This window comes from Marmota monax, unplaced genomic scaffold (genome assembly GCF_021218885.2).
Source record: "Marmota monax isolate L192 unplaced genomic scaffold, Marmota_monax_Labrador192_F-V1.1 WCK01_AAM20220418_F8-fsc00092, whole genome shotgun sequence".
In the NCBI taxonomy this organism is placed as follows: Eukaryota; Metazoa; Chordata; class Mammalia; order Rodentia; family Sciuridae; genus Marmota; species Marmota monax.
Window position 1 is genome coordinate 2,104,293 of NW_026692583.1, and position 24,737 is coordinate 2,129,029.

Here is a 24,737-nt window from a genome sequence, read left to right on the forward strand (position 1 = left end):
AGAAAGATTAAGCTATTTCTTTTCTCCTTCAAAATGCCTATTTAAATTGAGTGTATTGGCTATTGGCTGATAAATTATCTTGAGGGGAATTGGAGTAAACAAACTGGCAGTAACGGTAGGTATACTTTTCTTGTTCTCTTGCCTTTGGTAAAGCACTGCTTTGGAACGTTACTCACTGTTTAGCTTTGCTGAACCTGGAGCCCTGCCTAGTTGCAAACCCAGCATTTTAGGTTTCTTTGTTGGTGAGGCTATGTCTTGTGCTGTGCCTTCACCTCCTGCTTTGTGACCTTGCTGGGCAGCAGCAGCCTGGCTATCCTGGTCTTCAGTGCCCTCCACTGGTTACAACTTGCTGTATTCAACCTTAGGTAATTACTGTCTTTTTCATATTTCCTCTTAATTCCAGATTTTGAAACAGATTTTTTTTAACCTTTTCTCAATTTTTTCCCCCTCCTACTTTGCCTTCTACACCAAAAACCTGATCTTAATCAAAGCTGGTAATTGTGAACAGGGGCTGTGGTACTCATGTGTCATGGAAGAGGAAAGTCATAAACCTATGAAGAAACTAGACAAGAGAAATGGTAGCTACTCAGAGTCTGTTGTTCCAGCTCTTCCACAACCTACCTTCCTGTTCCCCACTTGCTATACTTCTCAGCTAACCACAGTGGTAAACAAAAAAGTATATGATTTGATTTTTTTTTTCCTTTTTGGTTACTATGGATTGAACTCAGGGTATTTTAACATTGACACATCAAGCCCTTTTTATTTTGAGACAGTGTCTTGCTAAATTGCTGAGACTAAACTCAAACTTGGAATCCTCCTGCTTCAGCTTCCTGAGTTGCTGGGATTACAGGTGTGCACCACTGTGCCTGGCTATGATTTCTTATCTAAATGTTACAGATTTCTACTTTTTTTTTTTTTTTTGAGTACCAGGGATTGAACTCGGGGGCACTCAACCACTGAGTCACACCCAGCCATTTTTTGTATTTTATTTAGAGACAGGGTCTCTCTGAGTTGCTTAGTTCCTCGAGGTTGCTGAGGCTGGTTTTGAACTTCAATCCTCTGCCTCAGCCTCTTGAGCTGCTGGGATCACATGTGTGTGCCTGCATGCCCGGCTCTACTTTTTAATGATAATTATACAGCCATACTTTTCAATGGTGGCTCCTATGCACATAAAATTAAATGAATTAAAAATAAAATTGAAATTTAATTCTGCTCTTACACCAGCTACATTTTCAGTGCTCAGTAGCTACATGTGGCTAAAGGCCAAAGAGCAGTTGAGAACATTTTCACCATCATACAAAGTTCTGTTGGACAGTTCTGGCATATAATTTTTTAGCTACATTATGTGAAGAAGTTGACTTGGAAATCACCCTTTTGTGATTTGGTATCCTTTAAGAAAATGTTTTGAGTTCCCCATTTCTCTGTCCCCTTCCTACACTTTCAGGATGCCTTGGTTTTTTCCTAAATCAGAGTATCCCTCTATTTGCTCTTTGGAGAATACAAGCCACCTCAAGTCTGGCTTTGGGAATAACACAAACTAGCATTCTAAGGGTTTTGATGGACTTTGGTTTGTATGTCCATCTTTTAGTAATCTTAGTTAGAAATATTCATTTAAACATTCTCTGGGGTAATCAGCTCAAAATTAATCTCAGGACAGCCAGGATAGTGGTTTTATCTTGGCTTGTTGTCATGTGTAGAAAAGGAAACCTTGAACAAATTTCTGAGACTGATCTAGAATCAAGATGTTAGACCTGAATCTAGTTAAATTTTCTCAGGTTATTCTCAGAAATAAAGAAATCCAGAACTTTTTACTGTCTCAAGCAGACTTCTGAACAGAAAGTTGTTATTTGAGTGTAAGCAATGTGACAAAGCATGCGCAGGCACCACATGTGTATGCCTATGTGTACATCTACATAAGTGGATAAGTTCCTACTCTTGGTACAGGGATGCACACACACTGCGCATGCACGGGCCACACATGCCTCACTTACTTGTATGTATACATGCACTTGTGCACGGTACACCTTTGGCCAGTAATTGGTACTTGTATGTTTTAATGAAACAAAACCAGCAACACAATGTAGACAGTGTTGTGGTTGTAACTGATACCTTTTATCATTTGAAATCTCTCTTCTGATTATCTGGTTTTTTTTTTTTTTTTTTTATTAAGAAAGAAAAATTTGCTGATGCTTCGGAGGAGGCAGCCTCTGTCCAGAGAAGTATGCAAGGTATGTCTCATGACAGTATGATCAGGTCACCTTAGGGCACGTCACACTGCCCCATTGGAGCTGGCCGCTCAGTACACCTTTTCCACAGTCTAATCTCATTGTCCCGGCATTGCCAAGCGTGCAGGAATGCGCGATTCTATTGGCTTCCCCAAGTTTCACATTCCCAAGTAATTCTTTTTTTCTTTTGGCTTAAGGCTTAGTCCGTAATACAATGTAAGTATTCCTGGGAAAAGTGTTACCTTGTTTGAGGTTTAGTCATTGATAGCTTAATTGAGTTTTATTTGGAAGGAAGAAAGAGATGTGGGAAAAGGCTTGGGAGCCTGTCTGAGACGCACATGTGGGAGGGAGAGAGCCAGGCTTCTTCCGCAGCGTTCTGAGGGGACGCCTGGAGGTGGCGCACGCCTGTAATCCCAGCGGTTCGGGAGGCTGAGGCAGGAGGGTTGCGAATTCAAAGCCAGCCTCAGCAAAGCGAGATGCTAAGCAACTCAGTGAGACCCTCTCTCTAAATAAATACAAAATAGGGCTGGGGAATGTGGTTTCAGTGGTCGAGTGCCACTGAGTTCAATTCCCAGTATCTGCCCCCACCCCAATACCCCCTCCAAACAAATAAACAAACAAACAAACAAACAAAAAACCTAAGGGGACATTTCAGCATTCCTGGGCTGTCAGATCTCACAGGCATATGATTTGATTGGCTTGTAAGATAGCCAAGCTCTAGATAGCCTATTAAATATGAAATATAGTAAACTTTTAACTTTATTCTAAATAGAAACTGTAAATAAATTGCACCAAAAGGAAGAAGAGTTTAACATGCTGTCTTCTGAATTGGAGAAGTTAAGAGAAAATTTATCAGGTAAGAAACCTCTGGTTACTAAGCAGTAAATACAGTAGGTTTCCAAGGATTCAAGATGGCTGTCGTGTGCCTCAGTGACATATCTGCTGTTGAGGCATGACCTCTTCCCGCATGGTGATATAATGGGTGGATACTTGTTTGCCATCTGTGACCCCAACAAGTCCTCTACTGTGTTCTCAAAAGAGCCCAGATCCACCACTCCCATCACTTCTGTGGCCAGCCTTGACCCCAGCCCAAACCATCTTTAACTGCTGACCACTTGCTCCTTGTTACTGCCCTTGCCTCAACTTGTGGTTCCCACTGCAGCAGCCAGAGAGTGAGCCTTTGAGTGCGAAGTCAGGTCCTATCACCTCTGTCTTCGAGACCTTCAGGCAGCTCCCATCTCACTCACTAAGAGCTGTGGTCCTTACCCCAGGCAGGCCCATTCCTCACGGTCTCGCCCTGGACTCCTCTACCCCTTGCTCTTTCCACCCTGGCCACCTGAGCCTTTGCTGATATTGGACCCAGCAGACATGTTCCTGCCTCTGAGTCTTTTGCACTTGACTTTCCTTCTTCCTTCATTTTGGTCTTTACTTAAATGTTCCCATCTCAGAGAGGCTTCATCTAGAATTTTAATCTTCCCAGCTCCATTCTCTGCTTTTAGTTTTCCCCTTAGCATTTATCTGTATTACATTATTATTTTCTTTATCTTGTTTAATGACTGTCATCTTTGCTGGAATGTGACTTTCTTGAGGGTGGGGCTTGCAGTATACAGTCACCCCCAGAACAAGGATGTACTCAGTAAATCTTTCTTGCTGTTAACAAGCAGTGCTTTTTTTTTTTCCTATATATGTTTAGATATGGAGGCGAAATTTAGAGAACGAGATGAAAAAGAAGAGCAGTTGATAAAGGCAAAGGAAAAATTGGAAAATGACATTGCCGAAATAATGAAGATGTCAGGAGATAATTCTTCTCAGCTGACGAAAATGAATGATGAATTACGTCTGAAAGAAAGGTCTGTATGAACATGAAGAGAATGAGTGCCCGCTTTAGGTTACACTTTGCAGTAGGGTCTATACATGGAGGGACCACAGGGTTAGAATTGCTGTGTTTTAAGATTTGTGTGTCCTTTTCTTTTTTTCCTTCCCTGTGTGTGTGTGTGTGGGGGGTGTGGTGTGGGGGGTTGAACCCAGAGCCTTGCGCATGCTAGGTGAGTGCTCTCCCACTGAGCTACACCCATAGACCTTTGTTCCTTTCTGTTACAACCTCAGTTTGTCCTGAATCAACTGTTTTTTTTGTTTTTTTTTAATTTTTTACTATGGGTTTTACCTATATCACTTGTCGAGAGAGGATGGAGTTAATGAATACAATATTATTTATAGACTTTTTGGTGATTTGCAAAGAAATGGCAATAACATTTTTTACAGGCAGTTAAAGGTAGTTTTAACTTCAACGTAATGATAGGTAACACTCAGTGAAGAGTTTACTTTGTGCCATGCACTATATTGATAGCTCATATGGAGTGCATTTTCTAATTCTCATAGTAACCTGATGAGGTGGGTATAGTATTTTTTTTTTTCCTTTCAATGCTAAGGATGAAACCCAGGGCCTCACACTTGCTTAATAAGAAATCTACCTCTGAGTTGAGCTATCTCCCTTTTTATTTTTTAAGACAGGGTCTCACTAGGTTGCCCAGACTGGCCTTGAACTTGTGATCCTCCTGCTTCAGCCTCCCGAGTAGCTGGAAATACAGGCCTACACTACTTGTTATTAATTATCTTATTATTCCTATTTTAAAGAAAGAGAAACTGAGAAACCCAGACTTCCTGGGGATGAGTAACTTGCCTGTGGTTTCAGATTTGGCTACCTGGACCCCTGTTGCTCTTGCTATATGGTACTTTCTCAGTCTTGAGGCTTAATGTCTGTTCTTGTCTTTGTTATGAGGTTCTTATTGCTTTGGGTTTTTTTTTTTTCCCCTACATAGGCTCTCAAAAAAATTTTTTTTTTTTTTTTTTTAGAGAGAATATTTTAATATTTATGTTTTAGTTTTTCGACTGACACAACATCTTTGTTTGTATGTGGTGCTGAGGATCGAACCCGGGCCGCACGCATGCCAGGCGAGCGCGCCAACGCTTAGCCACATCCCCAGCTCTCAAAATGTTTTTTATACAGCAGAAACTTCTCGACAGTATTTTAGAACCATTAGAATTCTACTTCTCAAAGTGTTAAGACTTGGAAAATGACAGGTACACTATCCATTCACCCCCACACACTTCAGAGGTAGTGGTGGTTGGTGACCAGGCCTGCTGTGAGGGAGGTATGCTGCACAGGTGTTATACAGGTAGAATCGAGAGGTGCCTACATGTTGCTTCCTGTGTTCTATGATTCATTCAGTAGCCCATCTTCCTGGAAGTGTTCATGCTTTCCATACATCCTTTTCCAGCCACACAGTTCTCTTTAAGCAAGAAATTCTAAGCTTTTTATTGCCGTTTTTGCATTCTTCCCAAGAGGTATTTTAATGAGTTTTTAGTAATCTAGTCTGCTGAAAAAATTCATTTTCTTTAACATGTTTATTTTTCACTATGATCTAAACATAAAATAATCTTCACATTGTGTTAGTTGTCACTCTAAATAAAATATTTAGAACTATCATAGTTGCTAAAATTATTTAAGCAGGTGATTTTTTTTTTTAATTTGCCTAGTTCAGGTATTAATTACTCATAAATTTTATAATCATTATACAATTGTTATTAATAGTATACTTCTAATGTAATTCTTAAATTTAAAACATTCTTATGACCTGGCACCTTGTATTAAAACTTTTTTCCAGATGTGTGGAAGAATTACAGCTAAAACTTTCAAAGGCCAATGAAAATGCGAGTTTTCTTCAGAAAGGTATTGGGGAAATAACTCTTAAAGCTGAACAGAGCCAGCAGGAAGCAGCCAGAAAGCACAAGGAAGAAAGGAAAGAATTGGAGGAAAAATTGTTAGACCTGGTAAGGAGAGAGCAAGTGGGACTGTTGGCTGGCATGGAGGGCAGGGTGATCCTGATTGGGCCAGATGACTCATTCCTTCCCTTGGGGTCTCTGCAGGAAAAGAAGGTGGAAATGAGCCACAACCAGTGTCAGGATCTGAAATCCAGGTATGAAAAGGCCAGTTCTGAGACGAAAACAAAGCATGAAGAAATTCTGCAGAACCTACAGAAGGTGCTGCTGGCCACGGAGGAGAAGCTGAAGGCTGCCCAGGAGGAGAACAGAGGCCTGATGCAGGAGATGGAGGACCTGAAAGTACAGGCTGACAAAGCCAAAGTAGGTCCTTGGGGTGTGCTGTCGTGGTGTTACAGCTCGCTCGAGTTCTGCACCAAGGCTGCAGTTGCTTTGAAAGCAGTGGCAGACGCGAAGCTTGAGCTGAACTTCGCAAATGTTAACCTCTCTGGACGGCAGGGTGGTGGATTGCATTTCAGGTCACTTCAAGCTTTTTGGAACCAGGTACTCTTCCTTCTCAGGATGGAGATGGCTGCAGGTCTTTCCCCTGGATGTATTATGTAGCCATCACCACCCCCTTTGCTGCTTGTTCCTAGCTGGCACAAAGCATCCTATGCTGCAGGAGCTGTCTGCCTGCTTGTAGTAGTTTCCCTGGTGTGGGAAAAGTGTCTTCCTCTCCTCTTGGCTGAGCCTGCTGCCACCCTGCACTGGGGTTAGGAGAGGCAAGCTGCCGAAAAGCAGGAGGCAGAGCAAGGCCACACACGAGCCAGTAGTTAGAAATGGAGAGAGCCTTCTTGGACAAACAGAGCTCTCGCAGGAAGAATTAGAACTCTGGATGCCTGGCACAGGGGCACACACACCTCTAATCCCAGCTACTTGGGAGGCTGAGGCAGGAGGATCAAAATTTCAAAGCCAGCTTTAGCAACTTAGATTTGGTCTCAAAATAAAAATTTAAAAAAGGGACTGGAGATATAGCTAAGTAATAGAGCACTTGCCTAATGTGTGAGACCTGGGTTCAATTCAGGTTCAATTAACCAAAATTTTTTTTTTTTTTAAACCAAAAAAGGACAAATTCCAAGAGGGCTTATCAACAAGGAAGCTGGGTTCAAGGGCAGTGAGGAAACATCCTCTTAGTGAATAGAGTAGAACTTGATACATTGAATTTCAGTTTATGGTGTTCAGGTTGCCTCTCTGCCCCAATATTTTCTTTGACGCTGGTAACTTAACTTCCTACTACAATTGAACTTTTTTATTGCTCAAAGAAAAGTAAATACTTATCTTTGTGTGTTTTTAAAGTATTAGATAAATGTTTATGTAGGAGTTTAGTAGAAATAAATTAGAAAATAACTTGAGACAAATCCTATGGAAAACTTCCTACTGATTAAGGTCGTATGACATAGTGCGTGTCAAACATAAGAGGCAGCAGCTTCCCTCTGCCTATGCTGGCGGTAAGGCTCCCTCTTCTCCGTAACTCTCCAGTTTTATATGAGCCATTTAGCACTGGTTATGGCTCCCCATCTTTTGTTTGTAAGGTTCCTTTATTTTAAATATTTTTTAAAATATCTTTTTAGTTGTAGATGGACACAATGCCTTTATTTTATTTATTTTTATGTGGTGCTGAGGATCGATCCCAGGCCTCACATATGTTAGGCAAGTGCTCTGCCACTGAGCCATAGCCCCAGCCCTGTGCAGTTCCCTTGATCTGGACTCGACTTCGAGTTTTTTAGTGTTTCCTTTAACATGTGGTAGTCTGACCAAACCACAGCTTTTTTTTTTTGTCTTAATATTTTTTTAAATTTTTGTTGTATTCATTGTGGTCAAATTATCTTATAAATCAATATATTTTTAAAAATCTACTCAATCACCGTAGCCTAGAAGTTGTTCTGTATTTAATAAATTACTGGGGCTAAGCTACACTCAGCCAAGTGACTGTCATTTTGGCAAAGTCATGCAGTTAGGTTGAAAAGCAGCAGTTTATTTTCCCTTGCTGTCGTCCTCTCCCTTGTATTTGGTTAATATATACTCATTTTTTGTAGTTTTTTGTATATTTAAATTTTTTCTACAAATCCTTTCTATAATAGCAATAATTAGATAATTGGAATGGTAAGAGAGAATCTTATGCCCTGATGCCAAAATCAAGCTACCCTTTTATTTTCTAGGGAGTTATCAGGTTGTTTCAAAGAAAATCAGCGAGTAGATTTATAAGCATGTTGCAAAGCTAACTTTGCTTTGTATCATCCCTTTATGGGCTGTTTCTCTGGTTTCTTCCCCTTATTCACATAGTTTCTATTAAGTTTATGGTAGAAAATTTTAGACTTTTACCATGTAGGCTACATTAAGTTATTTGGGCTTGCATTTGTCTGCTTGATTTCATTTTTGTTTCCATTCTTTCCATCTTCTGTTTCTGTAGTCGCTAACTTATTTGTTAACATCAGCCAAAAAAGAAATTGAACTAATATCAGAAGAGCTGAGGGGTCTGAAATCAGAGAAGCAGCTTCTTGCTCAGGAGGGGAATGCTTTAAAGTTAGAAAAAGGTTCGCTTTTATCAAAGCTTGTAGAAGTGGAGGCCAAAATGACTTTGCTTCAGGAAGACCAGCAGAAACTGTGGTCAGTAAATGAAACTCTTAATTTAGAGAAGGAGAAAGTCTTAGAAGAAAAACAAGATGTTGAAAAGCTTTACCAGCAGGAACATCTCCATAAAGAATCTTTGGCTGTCGAGAGAGAGAAATTGCTTAAAGAAATCAATGTTGCACAGGAAGAACTCTTAAAGATACATAGGGAGAATGACTCTTTGCAAGCTTCCAAGGCAGGTGTGCAGGTGCTCATTGATGAGCTCCGGTTCCTCAAAGATACCATGACAGCTGAGTCGGAGAAGGCGAGGGCAGAAAAAAACCACCTGGAGGATCAGATCAAGAAGCTTACTGCAGAAAATCTCCTCTTAGTAAAAGATAAGGATGACATGATTCAGAAGCTTCAGAGCGCTTATGAGGAGCTAGTCAAGGATCAGAAAGCTTTGGTCCAGGAGATTGAAGAGCTCACGTCAGAGAAGAAGTCAGTGGTAGAGAAGAAGTCAAGCCTTGATAATGCATGCCTGGTCCTGAAAACAGAACGAGATGACCTCCTCCAGAGAAACAGAGACCTACAATTTGAGAAGGACGTGCTGCGTCAGGGTCAGGAAAAGCTGAATGCCAACTTGGAGGCTGCCCTCCAGGTCAAGCAGCTGCTCAGCACAGAGGCTGAGACGCTGCACACGCAGCTGGACTGTGCCAGCAAAGCACTGAGAAAGGCTGAGCTGGAGACAAGGCAACTTCAGGCCACCAACACAAGCCTCACAAAGCTCCTGGAGGAGATTAAGACCAGTCGAGCGATCACAGACTCTGAGTGCATCCAGCTTCTCCATGAGAAAGAGACTTTGGCAGCCTCTGAAAGGAAACTCCTGGCCGAGAAGGAGGAACTTCTAAGTGAAAATAGGAATATCGCTGAAAAATTCAGCAAGCGCTCGGAAGAAGCCACCCATGTTGAGAAGAGCCTGAATGAGAAGATCACATACCTAACTTCTGAGAAAGAGATGGCTTGTCAGAAAATAACTAAGCTTAAAAAGCAACAGGAGAGTCTCTTGCAAGAAAAATCAGCCCTGGAAATGCGAAATGGAGATTTACTTGCAGAGAGAGAAAGTTCCATCAAAGCCATAGGAGACCTTAAAAGGAAGTATGATCAAGAGGCTGCAAACAAAAGGATAATTGTGCATGAGAAGATGAAACTACTCAGCAGTGTTGATGCTCTGAAAAAAGAACTTCTGGAGAGAAAAAGGGAAAACCAGGAACTGGTGACCAGTAAGTGTGACCTTTCTTTGATGCTGGAAGAGGCTCAAAATGCCAAAGAGAATCTTGAAAAAGAACACACCAGTATGATGCAAGCAAAGGAGAATCTGAACGCTGAGCTTAAGACTTGTTGCTGTGAAAAGAACATTTTGCTGAGGGATGGCTTGAACCTGCAAGAAGAATGTCAGAAGTTAAACAAGACGATCCATGAAATGCAGCAGTCCTTAATGCTGGAAAAAGAGGCCAGAGTGAAGGAAAACGAGTCATCCTTGTATGAAAACAATCAACTCCACGGGAGAATGGTGCTCCTGCAGCAGGAGGTGGAGGAGTTAAGAGTGTGTACTGAACAGCTCCAGTCTGAGAAATTCACACTAATCCAAGAAAAGACTAAATCGGAGCAAAAGGTGGTAGAGATCATTAAAGAAAAGGAACTCTTGAGTGTGGAAACAGCTCAGCTCGCTGCCAACATAGAGACCCTGAAAAGCGATTTTGCTACCTTGTCCAAGTCCAAGTTAGAACTGCAGGAGCTGCACAGCTGCCTCTCCAAGATCCTGGGTGACCTCCAGCTGAACCATGAAGTGACTGTGGCTGAGAGAGCCCAAGTGATACAAGACAACAAGAACCTTCTGGCTGAGAAAAGAGAGCTGATGCTTAGAAAGGATGAGATCCTGAAGGAGAAGGAAAAGCTGGGAGAAAGCTACTTCATTCTCCAGAAGGAGATTAGCCAGCTGGCCCAAACCAATAGCCACATTTCAGCCAACCTCCTAGAATCTCAGAGTGAAAACCGTACTTTGAGGAAAGACAGGAGCAAGCTTACCCTTAAAATTAGAGAGCTTGAGACTCTTCATTCATTTACGGTAAAGTGAGAGGTTCAAGTATCAAGATCTCAGACTCCTTACTAACCCTGTGCATTAACATTAGTGGCTTAGTTGATTTTTCCTTATTGTTATTTAGGCAAATCCACCTCATTAAATGGGTTGCTTTTATGTTTTCAGTTGTTCGTTAGGGTCTGCAAGGGCATTTATTTATTAAATGCCTGAGTGCAGACGTCTTACCCCATTTGGGAAGAAGTTGCAAACTGTGAATAAAAAGGATTTATTTTTTAACTTAAGGATAAACTTTGTGAAAAAACTAACTGTGGTTTTTAGAGTCTTAAGAACAATAATAGACTGGGCACAGTGGCACACACATGTAATCCTATCAACTCCAGAGCCTGAGGCAGGAGGATCATAAGCTTGAGACCAGCCTCAGCGACTTAGCAAGGCTCTATTTCAAATCAAAAAATTTAAAAAGGCTAGGGATGTAGCTCAGTGGATTCAGTCCCCAGTACCAGGGGAGAAAAAATAGGCAATGATAGAATGGGCATATATTAAACTATAGTATCTGCTGTTTGGCTCTTAACTGTTTCATTGGGTCTGTCCATTGGAGTTGAATGATTTCACTGAAATCTCCATGACCAAGGATGGGGCAGGTATAACGTGGAATGCCCATGAAATTCATTAGACTAAATGAGAATGTAAGTAAGTGCCTAGAAAGCTTTTAATTTATTTTTATGATTATTTTTATATTAGGCAGCTAAGAATTTACCTCCATTTGCATACATCTTTTTTTATTCACAGTCATAATATAAATTCATTATCCATAGTTTCTCTCATAGACTTTTCCATTAAATGCTTCTCATGAAACACTTCAGTTTTATGTTATAAATGCCCAAATAATTTTTATCTTGCATGGAAGCTTTCCAGCCTAAATTGAGTGATTTCAAAAGCTCCAAATTTGAAATAGCAAGAATAGTGTTTTCTGTTTTTTTGGATTTTGTTTTTTGTTATTGTTGTGGTTGCTGGGTTTGATGGCACACACATCTGTAATCCCAGTGACTTGGGAGGCTAAGGCAGGAAGATGACAAGTTCAGCCTCAGCAATTTAACAAGACCCTAAGCAACTCAGCGAGACTGTCTCAAAATGAAATGGACTGGGAATGTGACTCTCTGGTAAAGTGCTCCTGGGTCAATCCTCAGTAACAAAAAAAAAAAAGTTTTTAACTTAGAACAGTAAATGTAATTAGGAAAAATTCAGTTTTCTAGGGTTGTCATTCTTTACAGTCACTAAATAGCCTCTCAAATGTAGGTCAGAATGACGAAGGCGTGATAGTGTAACTAGGAACTGTCCCTGGAACGTGGAGATTGAGAGGAGTCCAGAAACATGGAAATGGTGTGAATGTCAACTTACTGAGGAGTGGCAGGGAAGGGTCTGACTTTGCTTCGGAGTGAAGGCCCTCTGCTTTCATGCTGGGTGGGGGCTGTCTCTAGGCGGTGTGTCTCAGCCACATAACACTCAGCTGCCAGTGCAGCGTTCCTCACGTTATCTTCTTGTGTTCAGGCTGCTTGGACTGCGGAAGATGCCATGCAGATAATGGAGCAGATGACCAAGGAGAAGTCCGAGACTTTGGCCTCCCTGGAGGACACCAGGCAAACAAACGCAAAACTGCAAAGCGAAGTAATCAGACTTAAATGGCTTACTGACCTCACGGGACGCCGGATCCTAACTCAGGATTGGGTGTTTTTTGAAAGCATGGCCTTCCAGAGGTTTGATCCCTGGAAGGTACACTCGAGGTTTGATGGAGTGTACACCAGGGCCATGAGGATGTTTGATAAAGTGTATCACTTTATTACTTATTTAGTAGGATGAACCTTTGAAAATTGAGGGGAAAACCTTGAGAGTGTGGTTTTTGGTTAATTACTTAGGGATAGCACTGGAGAGAGAGAAGGCTGATGACATTCCCTACTTTCAGATTCTTTTTTTTTTTTTTTTTTTTTTTTAGTGGTGCTGGGGATTGAACCCAGGGCCTTGTGCATGTGAGGCAAGCCCTCTACCAACTGAGCTATACCCCCAGCCACTAGATTCTTTATATTATGTCATATGCATTTTTTCTCCTCAATTCTCTCCCAACCTGGAGCCACTAAATTCCATTTTGCAGCCCCAAATTTAATGTAGGCCTTTTGTTGGCCAAGTTTAGTGCTGATTTGCTTTTGTGTCAACTTGAATTAGTCATTTCTGAAGCTGAGACAAATTTGTGGTGTCAAGATATTTTGATTTTTATCCACAAGTAGCATTTCTCCTTGGCCCTTCTTTGATTCCCCTATTCCCACTCTTCTATCTTATACCAACCCATTCTTTCCTTGGAAAGCTGTTGTCTAAATATCTAGAGGACTGATTCACTAAAATGAGTGTGTGAAAGTCTGTACAACTCCAGATGCTTCTTAAAGTTACAGGCAGGTAAGATACTAAACCAAAAAAGCAAGAGAAGGGAATGAGCCAGGTGTTGTGGTATATGAATATAATCCAAGCTACTTGGGAGACTGAGGCAGGAGGATCACAAGTCTGTGTCAGCCTGGCAATTAGACCCGGTTGCTTAGTGGTATAGCACTTGCCTAGCATGTGTCAGGCCCTGGGTTCTATCCCCAGCACCTCAAAATAAAATAAATCACAGATGATAATCTGAATTAGAAGCTAGAGTATTTGAGAAAATTTGGGGGAATGTTTCTAGTCATTGAAGATGGACTCAGGGAAAATTGTGTCCTCCCATGGATTCTCCTCCCTGGATATACCTGTGGTAGCCAGATTACAAGACTGGATGAACCATTTCTTGTGACTTTTTTCCTTGTTCTGGAAATCTAGAATGTTAGAAGGTATTTAAAGGAAGGTACGGTTTTTGAAACTGGCAAGACATAGGGCCGGGAGTGTTACCCAGCGGTAGAGCACTTGGCTGGCAGCACAAGGCCCTGGATTTGATCCCCAGCATTGCAAAAACAAAAGCTAGCAAGACACTTTCCGGGATTTTTGGCAGGTGACATGGCAAAAGGAGTCTGACATTTCTCCCTGACTATGGGAAACAAGAACACAAGGAGAGAGCCAGTGTGGCCCATCCTTGCTGGTTCTCCCACCAGGGGTCCAGATCCAGGACCAGTCACATCCCCTCTGTTCCCTGACATACCTGGCTCTCCACCAGGGCTCAGGCTCTAAGCTGGCTGTGAGTGCTGTGGGCAGTGGTGGGGCTGAGGGATGAGAGTGCCCGCAGTCTTCCTGTATGCCTAGTCCCCTTTCAGGTTGAGGTTCAGATTGATGACTAATTTTTTTCCAATCTATATATATTTTGTTCAAATAAATGCTTTTGTAACAAGGACTGTGTAAATTTGGTACTGAAATTAGACTATGTCATATCATATGTTACTATTCTGTGGGGGAAGAAAAGGGATTTCATTTCAGTACAAGGAATAACCCTTGCTGATGTTGATGTGCTTTACAATTTCTTTCTTGTTTTTTAAAAATGAATCATACTTGAATAGTATGCTCAGTAATAATTACTGAGAATTGTGCACAAGATGAAGGAAAACTTTTGTTTTAATTTATGTGGCAAATCAGTTTGACATTTTGGCCAGGTGTACACAAAATGGTCGGACTTAATGTAAGGAGGATTGCAGTTTATAATAGACTCATCATTTGTGATTTTTTTTTTTTAATTGTAGATGGACACAATATCTTTGTTTTATTTATTTATTTTAATGTGGTGCTGAGGATCGAATCCAGTGCCTCACACGTGCGAGGCAAGTGCTCAACCACTGAGCTACAACCCCAGTCCCATTTGTGATTTCTTTACCCCGTGACACTTTTTTTTTTTTTTGCAAGTGACTATTTTCATCCATTTTTAAAAATGTGCATTTTCATGAATAATTTGTCTATCCAACCATACCATTGGAAAATGAAAATATTTCACAAGACTTTTTCTTTTGGTCTTTAAGTTGGACACGCTTAAAGAAAACAACTTGAAAAATGTGGAAGAGCTGAACAAATCAAAAGAACTTCTGACTGTAGAGAATCAAAAAATGGAAGAATTCAGGAAAGAAATGTAAGTTAATCTCCTTGAGAGAAATCACATAACTTATTTTAAATTGCAAAAGTGAAAACAGTTATTTAGAAAATATTTGAAAAGCACATAAAGCAAAGATAGATACGCCCTTCTGTATCCCAAATACTATTTCACCCCCAGAAGCCACCTCAGTAACCAGGGGTAAGTCAGAACGACAGTTACATTAAAGGATCACAGGGGACCATGTGCTGCCTGATGAGTTAAGATGTTTTAGATTCAAATGTGACTTTGTAAAGCCAAAAAAACCCAAGTAGAATCAGACATTTAGAGTAGTCTGCTTACGTGACAGCCAGTCTTAAAGTTTTGAAGCATCAGATCCTTTATTTAGAAATCCCGCAAGATTTTTCTATAGAAAATAAGCAGCAGCACGTCACTTGCAAGACTTTCAGTATCAAATTTGGCATGGACACTAAATGGCCAGCATTTTGGAGGACTTCAAATTAGGATGTGTCCTCAGCCTGCCCCTTGGCTTAGGCTGCCAGACCATTCATGTTTCCTTTGACACCAGCCTAGTCCTGGTTTTTCATGTTTGATTTATTGTAATTATCAGAGATTGGTGTTTACCTGGCATTTTAAGTGATGGTTACAGTGTAGATCTCATTTAGTCTTCTATTTGATGACTATACTGTATCAACTGTGTGAACCTAAAAATCTAAAAGTTAATCTGGTGAATATGTGAGTGTGTGTGTCCTTCATGCTAGGTACAAAAAGCTAGGAAGGACACACAGATAAATTAGATGTGAGTCCTGCCCTTTAAAGGTTTATATCACTTATTTCCAGTTCTAATAAAACAAACAGATCCATTCCTCAATACTCTTTGTTCATGAGGCTTGGATTAAACTAGTACATGTCTAGTTCTTCTAGGAATTCTTCAGATTCTCCAAGGAATAGTTTGATCTACTCTCCTCACCTCAGGATCATGCACCTCAAGCTGTTGGTGGCTGATTCCCCTCTTCAGCCTCAGGGTCGACAGTGTTCCTCTAGCTTGTGTTTCAGCAGTTCCCACCAATTCCATCCACACAGTTTATTACATGTTTATAATTGTGATTATGGCCATTGGGGGAGTCTTAAATTGCCAAAGCCAAGTAACACAAATAGACTATTGGACACTGTGACAGGAAAAAAGCCCTCGTTACAGTATGGCAATTTAATTGGATTCAAAGAAGGTGGGATTATTTAGTCTAGGATTTTCCCTTGTGACACAAGTAGTTATGTTAACCTTGAGCGTTTTGGAACACTGAGTTGACTTTAGTTCATTTGTGTCACACAGGCAGCTAGTGAGGGAGGATGTGAGCTGCAGAAGATTCCCTCACCAACCTCCCACTGCCATAGTCCCACTCCTGAGCTCTCTGGGCCACACTAGGTAATGGAGGGGGCAGGGCCAGAGTGGATCTACCCAAGAGAGCTCTTGGAATTTAGATAACATTCCTGCAATAGTATTTAGAAATATTGTAGTGGTTATTACGTTGGTCTAGTTTTTCAGTGAGATTACTCTTCAATGGTCAGAGTCCTAAGCCCTGTCATATCACCTACCTACCCCAATCAGTGTGGGGTTGGTTTCTCCCATTAAGATATAAATTTTGGGGCTGGGTATGGCTCAGTGGTAGAGCACTTCCCTAGCATGCAAGAGGCCCTGAGTTCCCTCCCTATATTCAAAAAGGAAGAAAGCAAAATTGTGTTTGTCTTTTTGCCCCTTTTGTATTGTTCTACTAATGACAATCTTGCTTCATGCCTGTGGAAGCAAAGGATTGGGGGTAAAAGACTTTGGCTCCAGCTGTTATCACAGTAACCGGAGCCTGTCCTCCCTATTGCTGCTCCCTGAGGAAGAAGAAGGTTCCAGTGCAGACTGAGCCCAGGCTGTCCCACCAGGCTTGAGGAGACTCCATCTTTTGTGCACCCTGTGAACCCCAATCTGATTGTGCTTCTGGGGCCAGATTGCAATTTTCCATAGATGCTGCAGGAGGGAGGCCCAGGGAGTCGGCTCAAACCCTGTCCCAATACTCATTGTTCCCTGCCCTAGACTTGGCCACACTTCAAGACCGTCTGCTATCAAAAGACCATGTAATGGGAGCAGCACTTCTCAAAGCAGCGTGGTGGTTTTGTGCCCCTTAGGTGCATTCCTCGGTGCTCAAAGCTGGAGAATGAGCAGCTGCCCGTTTCCCTGAGGTTGGACATGTCTTCCAAAGCTGTCCTGACATCTCTCTTCACCCGATAGGACTGAGCTCCCTAGAGAAAAAGGGTTGCCATCTGGTTGTGGGGTGTGCACCTGTAATCCCAGTGACTCAGAGACTGAGGCAGAAGGATAGGAACTTTGAGACCAGCCTGGGCCCCCAGCCAGACCCTGTCTCAAAAGGAAAAAAGGTGGGGATTCCAGTGTAGATGGGAGTTCTCCCAGGACACTCTCCTATGGGACATTGGCCTATGGGAAACCAGCACTGGTAATTGAATGTTTTTCTCCTCTGTGCTATTTACTAGACTGATTTTAGGAAAACCCTTAATTTTAGCTAGGGAACGTGTTAATAAAATGGTCTCTCACTGATATGTAGCTTTGTATCTTAGAAAAAATGCTATAAGCAATATAATTTTTATTTAGTAATAAATTAGGATATATTTAGCATGAATAGATTTATGATGGATTCATGAGAAAAAAGTTTACAAGTCAATATTAACAATGTTTATTTTGTTTCTCGGGTGTTTTTGTTTTTTTGGTGTTACTGGGGACTGAACACAGGGGCGCTTAACCACTGAGCCATATCCCCAACCTTTTTATTTTGAGACAGGATCTCACTAAGTTGCTGAAACTGGCTTTGAAATTGAGATCCTCCTGCCTCAGCCTGCTGGGATTACAGGCGAGCGCCACCTCCCCTGGATGCCTGCCTCTCTGTTGTAAAGATGTAGAATCCTTTCTGTTTCAAGACATCTTGTCCCGCAGAAAAGTAGCTTCTTTAAAAATTGTTAGAAATGTTTTCATGGGTGTTTTCAGAATCATGCCTGAGTATCTCCACAGTTAGGGATGTGGGAGTACCTTCTATGAAATTTATGTCTTTACTAGAGACGAACTAAATGGTGTCCTTTTATTTGAATCGCTTCCAATTCTTTTGGTTCTATGACTTAATGACATTATTTAGATCAAATCTTCTCTCAGTTTCAGTTTTATAATCTTAAAATATAAATATATATTATCCTTCCTGTGCTTTGAGGGTTAAATGAGAAAATGTACATGAAAGCATTTTTTAAATTATAAAACTGTAAGTTCCATTTTCATAGATCAGTACTTGAGGATATTTTGACTTCAAGTATTTTAGATTACTTCTTTGACTCCTTGTTTTAATTTTCCTTACTGCAGCCTCTTAATATTAATATTAATATTTTTTTTTTAAATTTTTTTTTTAAAATTTTTTTAATATTTATTTTTTAGTTATCGGCGGATACAACATCTTCGTTTTGTATGTGGTGCTGAGGATCGAACCCGGGCCGCACGCAAGCCAGGCGAGCGCGCTACCGCTTGAGCCACATCCCCAGCCCTAATATTAATATTTTTAAAGACAAAATCACTAGGCACAGTGGTGCATGCCTGTAATCCCAGCTACTCAGGAGACTGGGGCAGGGGGATCACAAGTTAGAGGCCCACCTGGGCAACTTACTGAGATTCTGTCTCAAAATAAAATGAAAAAAGCTGGAGCTGTGGCTCAGTGGTAGAGCACTTATCTAACATGTGCAAGGCCTTGGGTTCAATTTCCAGTACCAAAAAAAAAAAAAAAGTGGGGGGGGGATTTTTAAGAGGGAAGAAAGAGAGGAGCAGCACAGATATTACTGTGATGTGACAGGCACACAAATGCTGAGACCAGATGGCCTCTTGAAGGTAGTGACCACCTGAGAAATGCAATGTTTGGCTTATGATTTAATCAGAAGTAAAATCTTCCGATTTATCAAGGATTTTTGGACTTTGGCCAGATGAACTTCAGTGTGTGGTGTGGGCATATTTATATATGTGTGTGTGAGTGAATGATACAGCAATAGATAGATCCATAATTAAAATCATGCCTTCTAGCTTTTGAGTCACTAATTACCTGAAACTAAAATTCCTTCTCACTTTTTCCTCATTTTCTAAATATCTCTATAGGTCTAATTTAGTGTTCTAAGAGAATTTTTGTGTAGATTGATTCCCCCAAATCTTCATGAAGTCCTCACAGTATGCATATTATAGGTAGGTGGAGAATTAGAAACCGAGAGATTGAAGATGCCAAGCACTGCCACCCATTAGACAATTGAAGTTAAAAATAGATGTGTTCATGCATCAGCAGATGGATTCATGCCCAGATGACTGGATTCAGAATTCAGCCACATATGACAGCCTTTGAGTGGAGATTCACCAGCACAGGCTTATTTAAAATTCACAATTGCATCAAAACCTTCCATGGCACAAAATTAATACCCAGCAATCAAGTAAAATATTTTGAATATCCATGTGTTGAGGATAATAATTTAGAATGTGTATTTTGGTTTAATTTTAATAATGGGAAGATATTTACTAAACGTGCCTTCCTTGTAAATACCTGCCTAAGTAAAAATACTTGTGGTATGGGTTAGCAGGCTATATTATATTTTAATTTGCCTTAAAAAAATTATTAGCATTAATGGAAAGAATACCATGAAATAAAATACCTAATGCTTAATTGGGAAGCCATTTCCTTAGGCATTTCATTTCTAGGTGTCCTAAAAGTCTGTTCAGATTCACATCAGCGCTTGACTCTGACAGTTACTGGCAAATGGAACCATTAGATTTTTATGACTAACAGAGAAAAACAGATTATAGATCTGTGCAGGTAGAACAGAAAGCCTTGGCAGCAAATTAAACCACTTTATTAACATTAATGGACATATTCCTAAAGATGGGAGGACTATACTGACCTTCTCATTTATTTCATTGCAAAATTCCCTTTCATGTGGAGTAAGTGTGATTGGTGGGAGAATGGCTATAGTGTTTATTAGGTTTTAAAAAACAGTAATTGTGGACAGCTGCCCTCCTTTTAGAGATTAAAGCCATGAGGCCCCTCCTGTGTGTAGATAACACTGTCTCCTGTTATTATAGAGCCTATGGGGCACGTGACCCAGGTCTATTTTCCTCAGTGCTTATGAAGCTGGTTGTCTCCCACAGTTTCCTTGCCTGTCTTGTTTCTATGGTAACCCTGCACTCACTGTCCTTGCAGAGAAACCCTAAAGCAGGCGGCAGCTCAGAAGTCCCAGCAGCTTTCAGCACTGCAAGAAGAGAACGTCAAACTTGCCGAGGAGCTGGGGAGAAGCAGGGACGAAGTCACAAGTCATCAAAAGGTCAGTGGACCTTTGGTGGGGTTTCTGGATCTGCTGTGCTGACATCTGCTGCTGTTGCAGTGCTCCTGGAGGCTGCTCAAGTCTCCTCAGTGTGGTTGCGCCCATTTCAAGTGGGATTTCCGGCTACCTGTGCTGTGTGTCTCCTTGCTTTCAAGTGTGCTGTGTAGAATTCAGGTCAGAAGTGAACTGACAGATTCATTAACAAAAATAAAATAAAAGAACACAAGACACTTGATCTCGCAAGCAAGTAGGAAAAAAGGTCCTTATTAGGTGATTGTAGCAAAGCATTTAAATGGAAGGGGACAATATTTTCTTACCATTGCTTGGATTTCAAAATTATTTTTCTCAAGATTTTTTTTCATCAGAATTGGTTTTAAGGAAGCAGACTTTAAGAATATGGATTTTGGGGCTGGGGCTATAGTTCAGTGGTAGAGGGCCTGCCTCACATGTGTGAGGCATTGGTTCGATCCTTAGCACCACATTAAAAAATAAATGAATAAAGATATCGTGTCCGGGGCTGGGGATGTGGCTCAAGCGGTAGCGCGCTCGCCTGGCATGCACAGGGCACTGGGTTCGATCCTCAGCACCACATAAAAAAAAAATAAATAAATAAAGATGTTGTGTCCACCGAGAACTAAAAAATAAATATTGAAAAATTCTCTCTCTCCTTCTCTCTCTCTCTCTCAAAAAAAAAAAAAAAAAAAAAAGATATTGTGTTTATCTACAACTTAAAAAAAAAAAGAATTTGGATTTTTGTGGGAGAGTTGACAGTTGATTTTAAATAGAACTCTGCTTTTCAAGAATTGTTCAAGCATTTCCTAATGAAATTGAATATGTGTGCACTAGTGTGCATTTGAGATATATATATATATAATATATATATAATATATATATATATATATATATAAAATGGATATATATAGCCATTTGCTTCTATATTTAAATTACAGAGGTTCCTGACAGAAGTTGATTAGCCATGGGAACAAAATTGATTATAAAGGATGCTGTAGTCTGGGCAGAGATTGTGGTTCATGGTATGTGGGAGACACTGGGTTTGATCCTCAGCACCAGGGTATTGTGTTCATCTACAATTAAAAGTATTAAGAAAAAAAAAAGGACGCTGTATTCTGCTTTGTATTCCTTGCTAACAGTCAAATCAGAGTGTTGAATTGTTAGTCACTTCTGCTTTCAGAGCAGGAGCTTTAAATTTTTTAGGAGACTTTTTTTGTATAGTCATTCATTCTTACTTTGATAATACAAAGGGAAAAAGAATTTTTTCCCCATTGTGTCTTGCAAACGTTAATTTTCACTTGGGATGGAGGAATTTGGGGTCATTGTATTGAGTGCTCATTGATACAGTGCAGTTTGTGGTGAAAACATTTTTAGGAGAGTTGATTTCAGACTTTAAAGGAGTCACGGGGTCTCCTGAGCTCCTTCCAGCACTAAGTCCTTTAAAGTCTTCATTATAGCATTCCACAGTTTTCTCATGTCATACAAGAAGTGCCATGTCTCTCCAGAGCCCAAGATGGTGATGCTGGTGCTGGTGCTGGTGATAGTAGCTTTACAGGCTCTTACTGTGTGGCAGGCACAAATAGATGACAGCTATCATCTCAGTCATTACCACAATTCTGCATGGGGGCACTAATGTTATCCTGTTCATGAAAGAGGAAATGGAACCACAGGGAACATAAGCATTTGCTCAATATTATTCAGCAAATAGTTTCAAGAGATACATGTCATCTTCTGATTTGGATCTGGAAAAGAATCAAAGTGTGTTGACTATGTAGAGTCAGTGCATGTCTTTTGATCAGCGTGTGAGAAATTGGAGTTCATGAAAAATAGTAGCCCTTTAACCAGCAGAGGTTCTTTTTTTCCTGGCACTAGCTAGAACATCTAAAACATTTGACATTTAAATACCAGTGTGTCCACCAAGACTTGGAAGAGAAGGATTTCAGTCAAGTGTTGAGTCTGTTCCCTTCTCCTTTTTTTTTTCTCATTTCATTTAATATCTTGTTAGAAAGAATAGATTCCATAAATCTGAGAACAAGAGATCATCCTCTTATGTTTTGAGCTTAACTGGACTGACAGATTGAAGAGAAGGATTTCAGTCAAGTGTTGAGTCTGTTCCCTTCTCCTTTTTTTTTTCTCATTTCATTTAATATCTTGTTAGAAAGAATAGATTCCATAAATCTGAGAACAAGAGATCATCCTCTTATGTTTTGAGCTTAACTGGACTGACAGATTGCTTGTCTCTGTTGCTTAGTGCTAGAAGGAGCTCAGGAGACCCCGTGACTCCTTGGACAGAGGTTTCCAGAGCTCCTTTGCATCCTGGTAGCTCTATTCTCTTCACAAGAGGGGTTTCAGGTAGCTTCATACTGAAAAGGTTTTGTGATTAATAATTTGAAAATCAGTTATTTTGCAGGGTGTTAGAAAATAATACCTATAAGGACCAGCTAAGAAAGTGACTTCCTTTTGTAATATTTAACTCAAAAAAGACAGGTGGGTGTGAAATAAAACAATAGCTTTGATGATAGAGAATGAGGAGAGTGATACTGATTACCAGAAACCATTATAGATTATTATTGATACAAATATATTTTAAAAGAGTAGAGAGAATCTCCTGTTTATTTATTAATCTTTTATCTTTTTCATTGGTGCATTATACATATTAGTGAGATCCATTGTTACATACTCATATATGCACATAATGTAATTTGGTCAAGTTCATTCCCCAGTTCCTCCCCTTTCCCTCTCCTGGTCCCCTTCCTCTATTCATTTGGTATCCTTTCTATTTTCAAGAGTTACCTTGCCCTTTTCCCCCTATTTTCTCTCTAACCTCCACATAGAAGAGAAAACATGACCTTTGACTTTCCAAGTGAGACTCATTCACTTAAAATAACTTAGAAGCACCCTTAGTTTATAGAAAATTAATTCATTAGGCTCTATACTTTCAAAACGTTTGTGTGTGTGTGTGTGTGTGTGTGTGTGTGTTGCTGAGGATTGAAGCCAGAGCCTCATGTGTGCTAGGCAAGCACTGTACCACTGAGCTACATCCAAAGCAGTTTTTATTTTGTTTTGAGATAGGGTCTTGCTGAGTTGACCAGGCTGTCCTTGAACTTGCAATCCTCCTGCCTGAGGAGCTAGGATTACATGCCCAGCATCTGCAGAGCCCAGAGTTCAATCCCTAGTATCATGCCAAAAAACAAGTAAAGAAACAAAAAGTTGGAGAGTGATAGTAGCCATTGTTGTTCTGCATTAGAAACCTGACTGCCGAGGAGCTACGTAAAGGGGGTACTTTTGCAATTGGAGGGGAATCAACTGCTTATCCATAGTCCTCTGGAAAGGAGCTGGCTAAGCCAGAAACAATCCACCTGTGTGCATTCTGTGTGGCCTGCTTTCTCTATCAGACAGTTCTCTCCAGCTAAAACTTTTTTGGTGGGGTGGCGGGGAAGTACTGGGGATTGAACCCCAGGGCTCTCTACCCACAGAGATGTATCCCCAGACCTTCTTTTGTGGGGGTGGTGTTTCTTGTTTTGTTTGTTTTTTATACCAGGGATTGAGCCCAGGGGCACTTAACCATTAAGCCACATCCATAACCCTTTTTTTAAAAAAGGAATTTTTTGTAGTTATAAATGGACAGCATGCCTTTATTTTATTTGCTTATTTTTTTGTATGTGGTGTTAAGGATCGGACCCAGTGCCTCACCCATGCTAGGCAAGTGCTCTGCCACTGAGCTACAGCCCCAGCCCTTCCAAAGCCTTTTTTATATTTTATTTTGAGACACAGTCTAATTAAATTGCCAAGGCTGGCCTGGAACTTGTGATCCTCTTGCCTTGGCCTCCCAAGTTGCTAGGATTTCAGGCATGCACCACTGTTCCTGGCTCCAACTAAAATTAGGTCTCCTTTCCAAGTTGGCTTTTTCATTTTAGGTGGAGAGAAGGGCAATAGCCAGGATCAGATAGGATTATGAGCAGCAGAAGTGTTTGATATATCTGGTATCAACAGTGACAGCAGTCTTTTAGTGTTGCACAGAGTGTGTTGTCTTTTAAGAGAGGATATATTAGATTGAACTGTATGAAATTATTTTCTTCAGTAGCCTAACTTAGCCCCTCTTGATGACTCCAAAGTGATGAAGCCTGAATTAGGGTTGCCCTGATTGTTTGCTGCCCATGTTTCTTGTCACCTCAGGTTGGTTTGTGTGTATGTGTACATGTGTGCTTATGTGCGTGTGTGTGTGTGTGTGAGAGATAAAATACACGTAAAAGTTGCTTTTAATCGTTTTACGGTGTATAGTTCAGTGGCGTTTAATTGAGCATTTATAGTGTTGTGTGGCCACCACTTCTATCTAGTTCCAACACATTTTCATCACCCCAAGAAGACCCTGTGCCATGAGGCAGGCCCTTCTCATTCTGCTTCCCTGGCCTCTGGCAGCCAGTTTTTTGTTTCTGAGGATTGGCCTCTTCTGGACATTTCACAGAAATAGGAGCACATGCTGTGTGGTCCTTCGTGACTGGATTCCTTCACAGAGCATGTTTTGCATTTATCCAGATTGAAGCATGTGTCAGTCCCTACTTTGGTTAGGAGTGGGTGCTCCCTTCCTTCCCAGGGCGGGATC

At 40.7% G+C, this 24,737-nt stretch overlaps 1 protein-coding gene across 18 annotated transcripts in view; it reads left to right on the plus strand.

Moving 5' to 3' along the window:
• Clip1 (CAP-Gly domain containing linker protein 1) overlaps nt 1-24,737 on the plus strand; it is a 128,389-nt gene that overhangs the window by 65,928 nt on the left and 37,724 nt on the right. For 14 of the 18 annotated variants that reach the window (XM_058579829.1, XM_058579828.1, XM_058579824.1 and 11 more), the window contains 9 exons: nt 2,171-2,228; nt 2,998-3,081; nt 3,919-4,075; nt 5,891-6,056; nt 6,153-6,368; nt 12,244-12,360; nt 14,664-14,770; nt 16,062-16,154; nt 20,002-20,122. In XM_058579829.1, the coding sequence (XP_058435812.1) occupies nt 2,171-2,228; nt 2,998-3,081; nt 3,919-4,075; nt 5,891-6,056; nt 6,153-6,368; nt 12,244-12,360; nt 14,664-14,770; nt 16,062-16,154; nt 20,002-20,122 (1,119 nt within the window). Of the gene's footprint in view, nt 1-2,170; nt 2,229-2,997; nt 3,082-3,918; nt 4,076-5,890; nt 6,057-6,152; nt 6,369-8,454; nt 10,723-12,243; nt 12,361-14,663; nt 14,771-16,061; nt 16,155-20,001; nt 20,123-24,737 lie in introns of all 18 variants that reach the window. The other 4 variants (XM_046446100.2, XM_046446097.2, XM_046446098.2 and 1 more) reach the window with 2 other exon arrangements.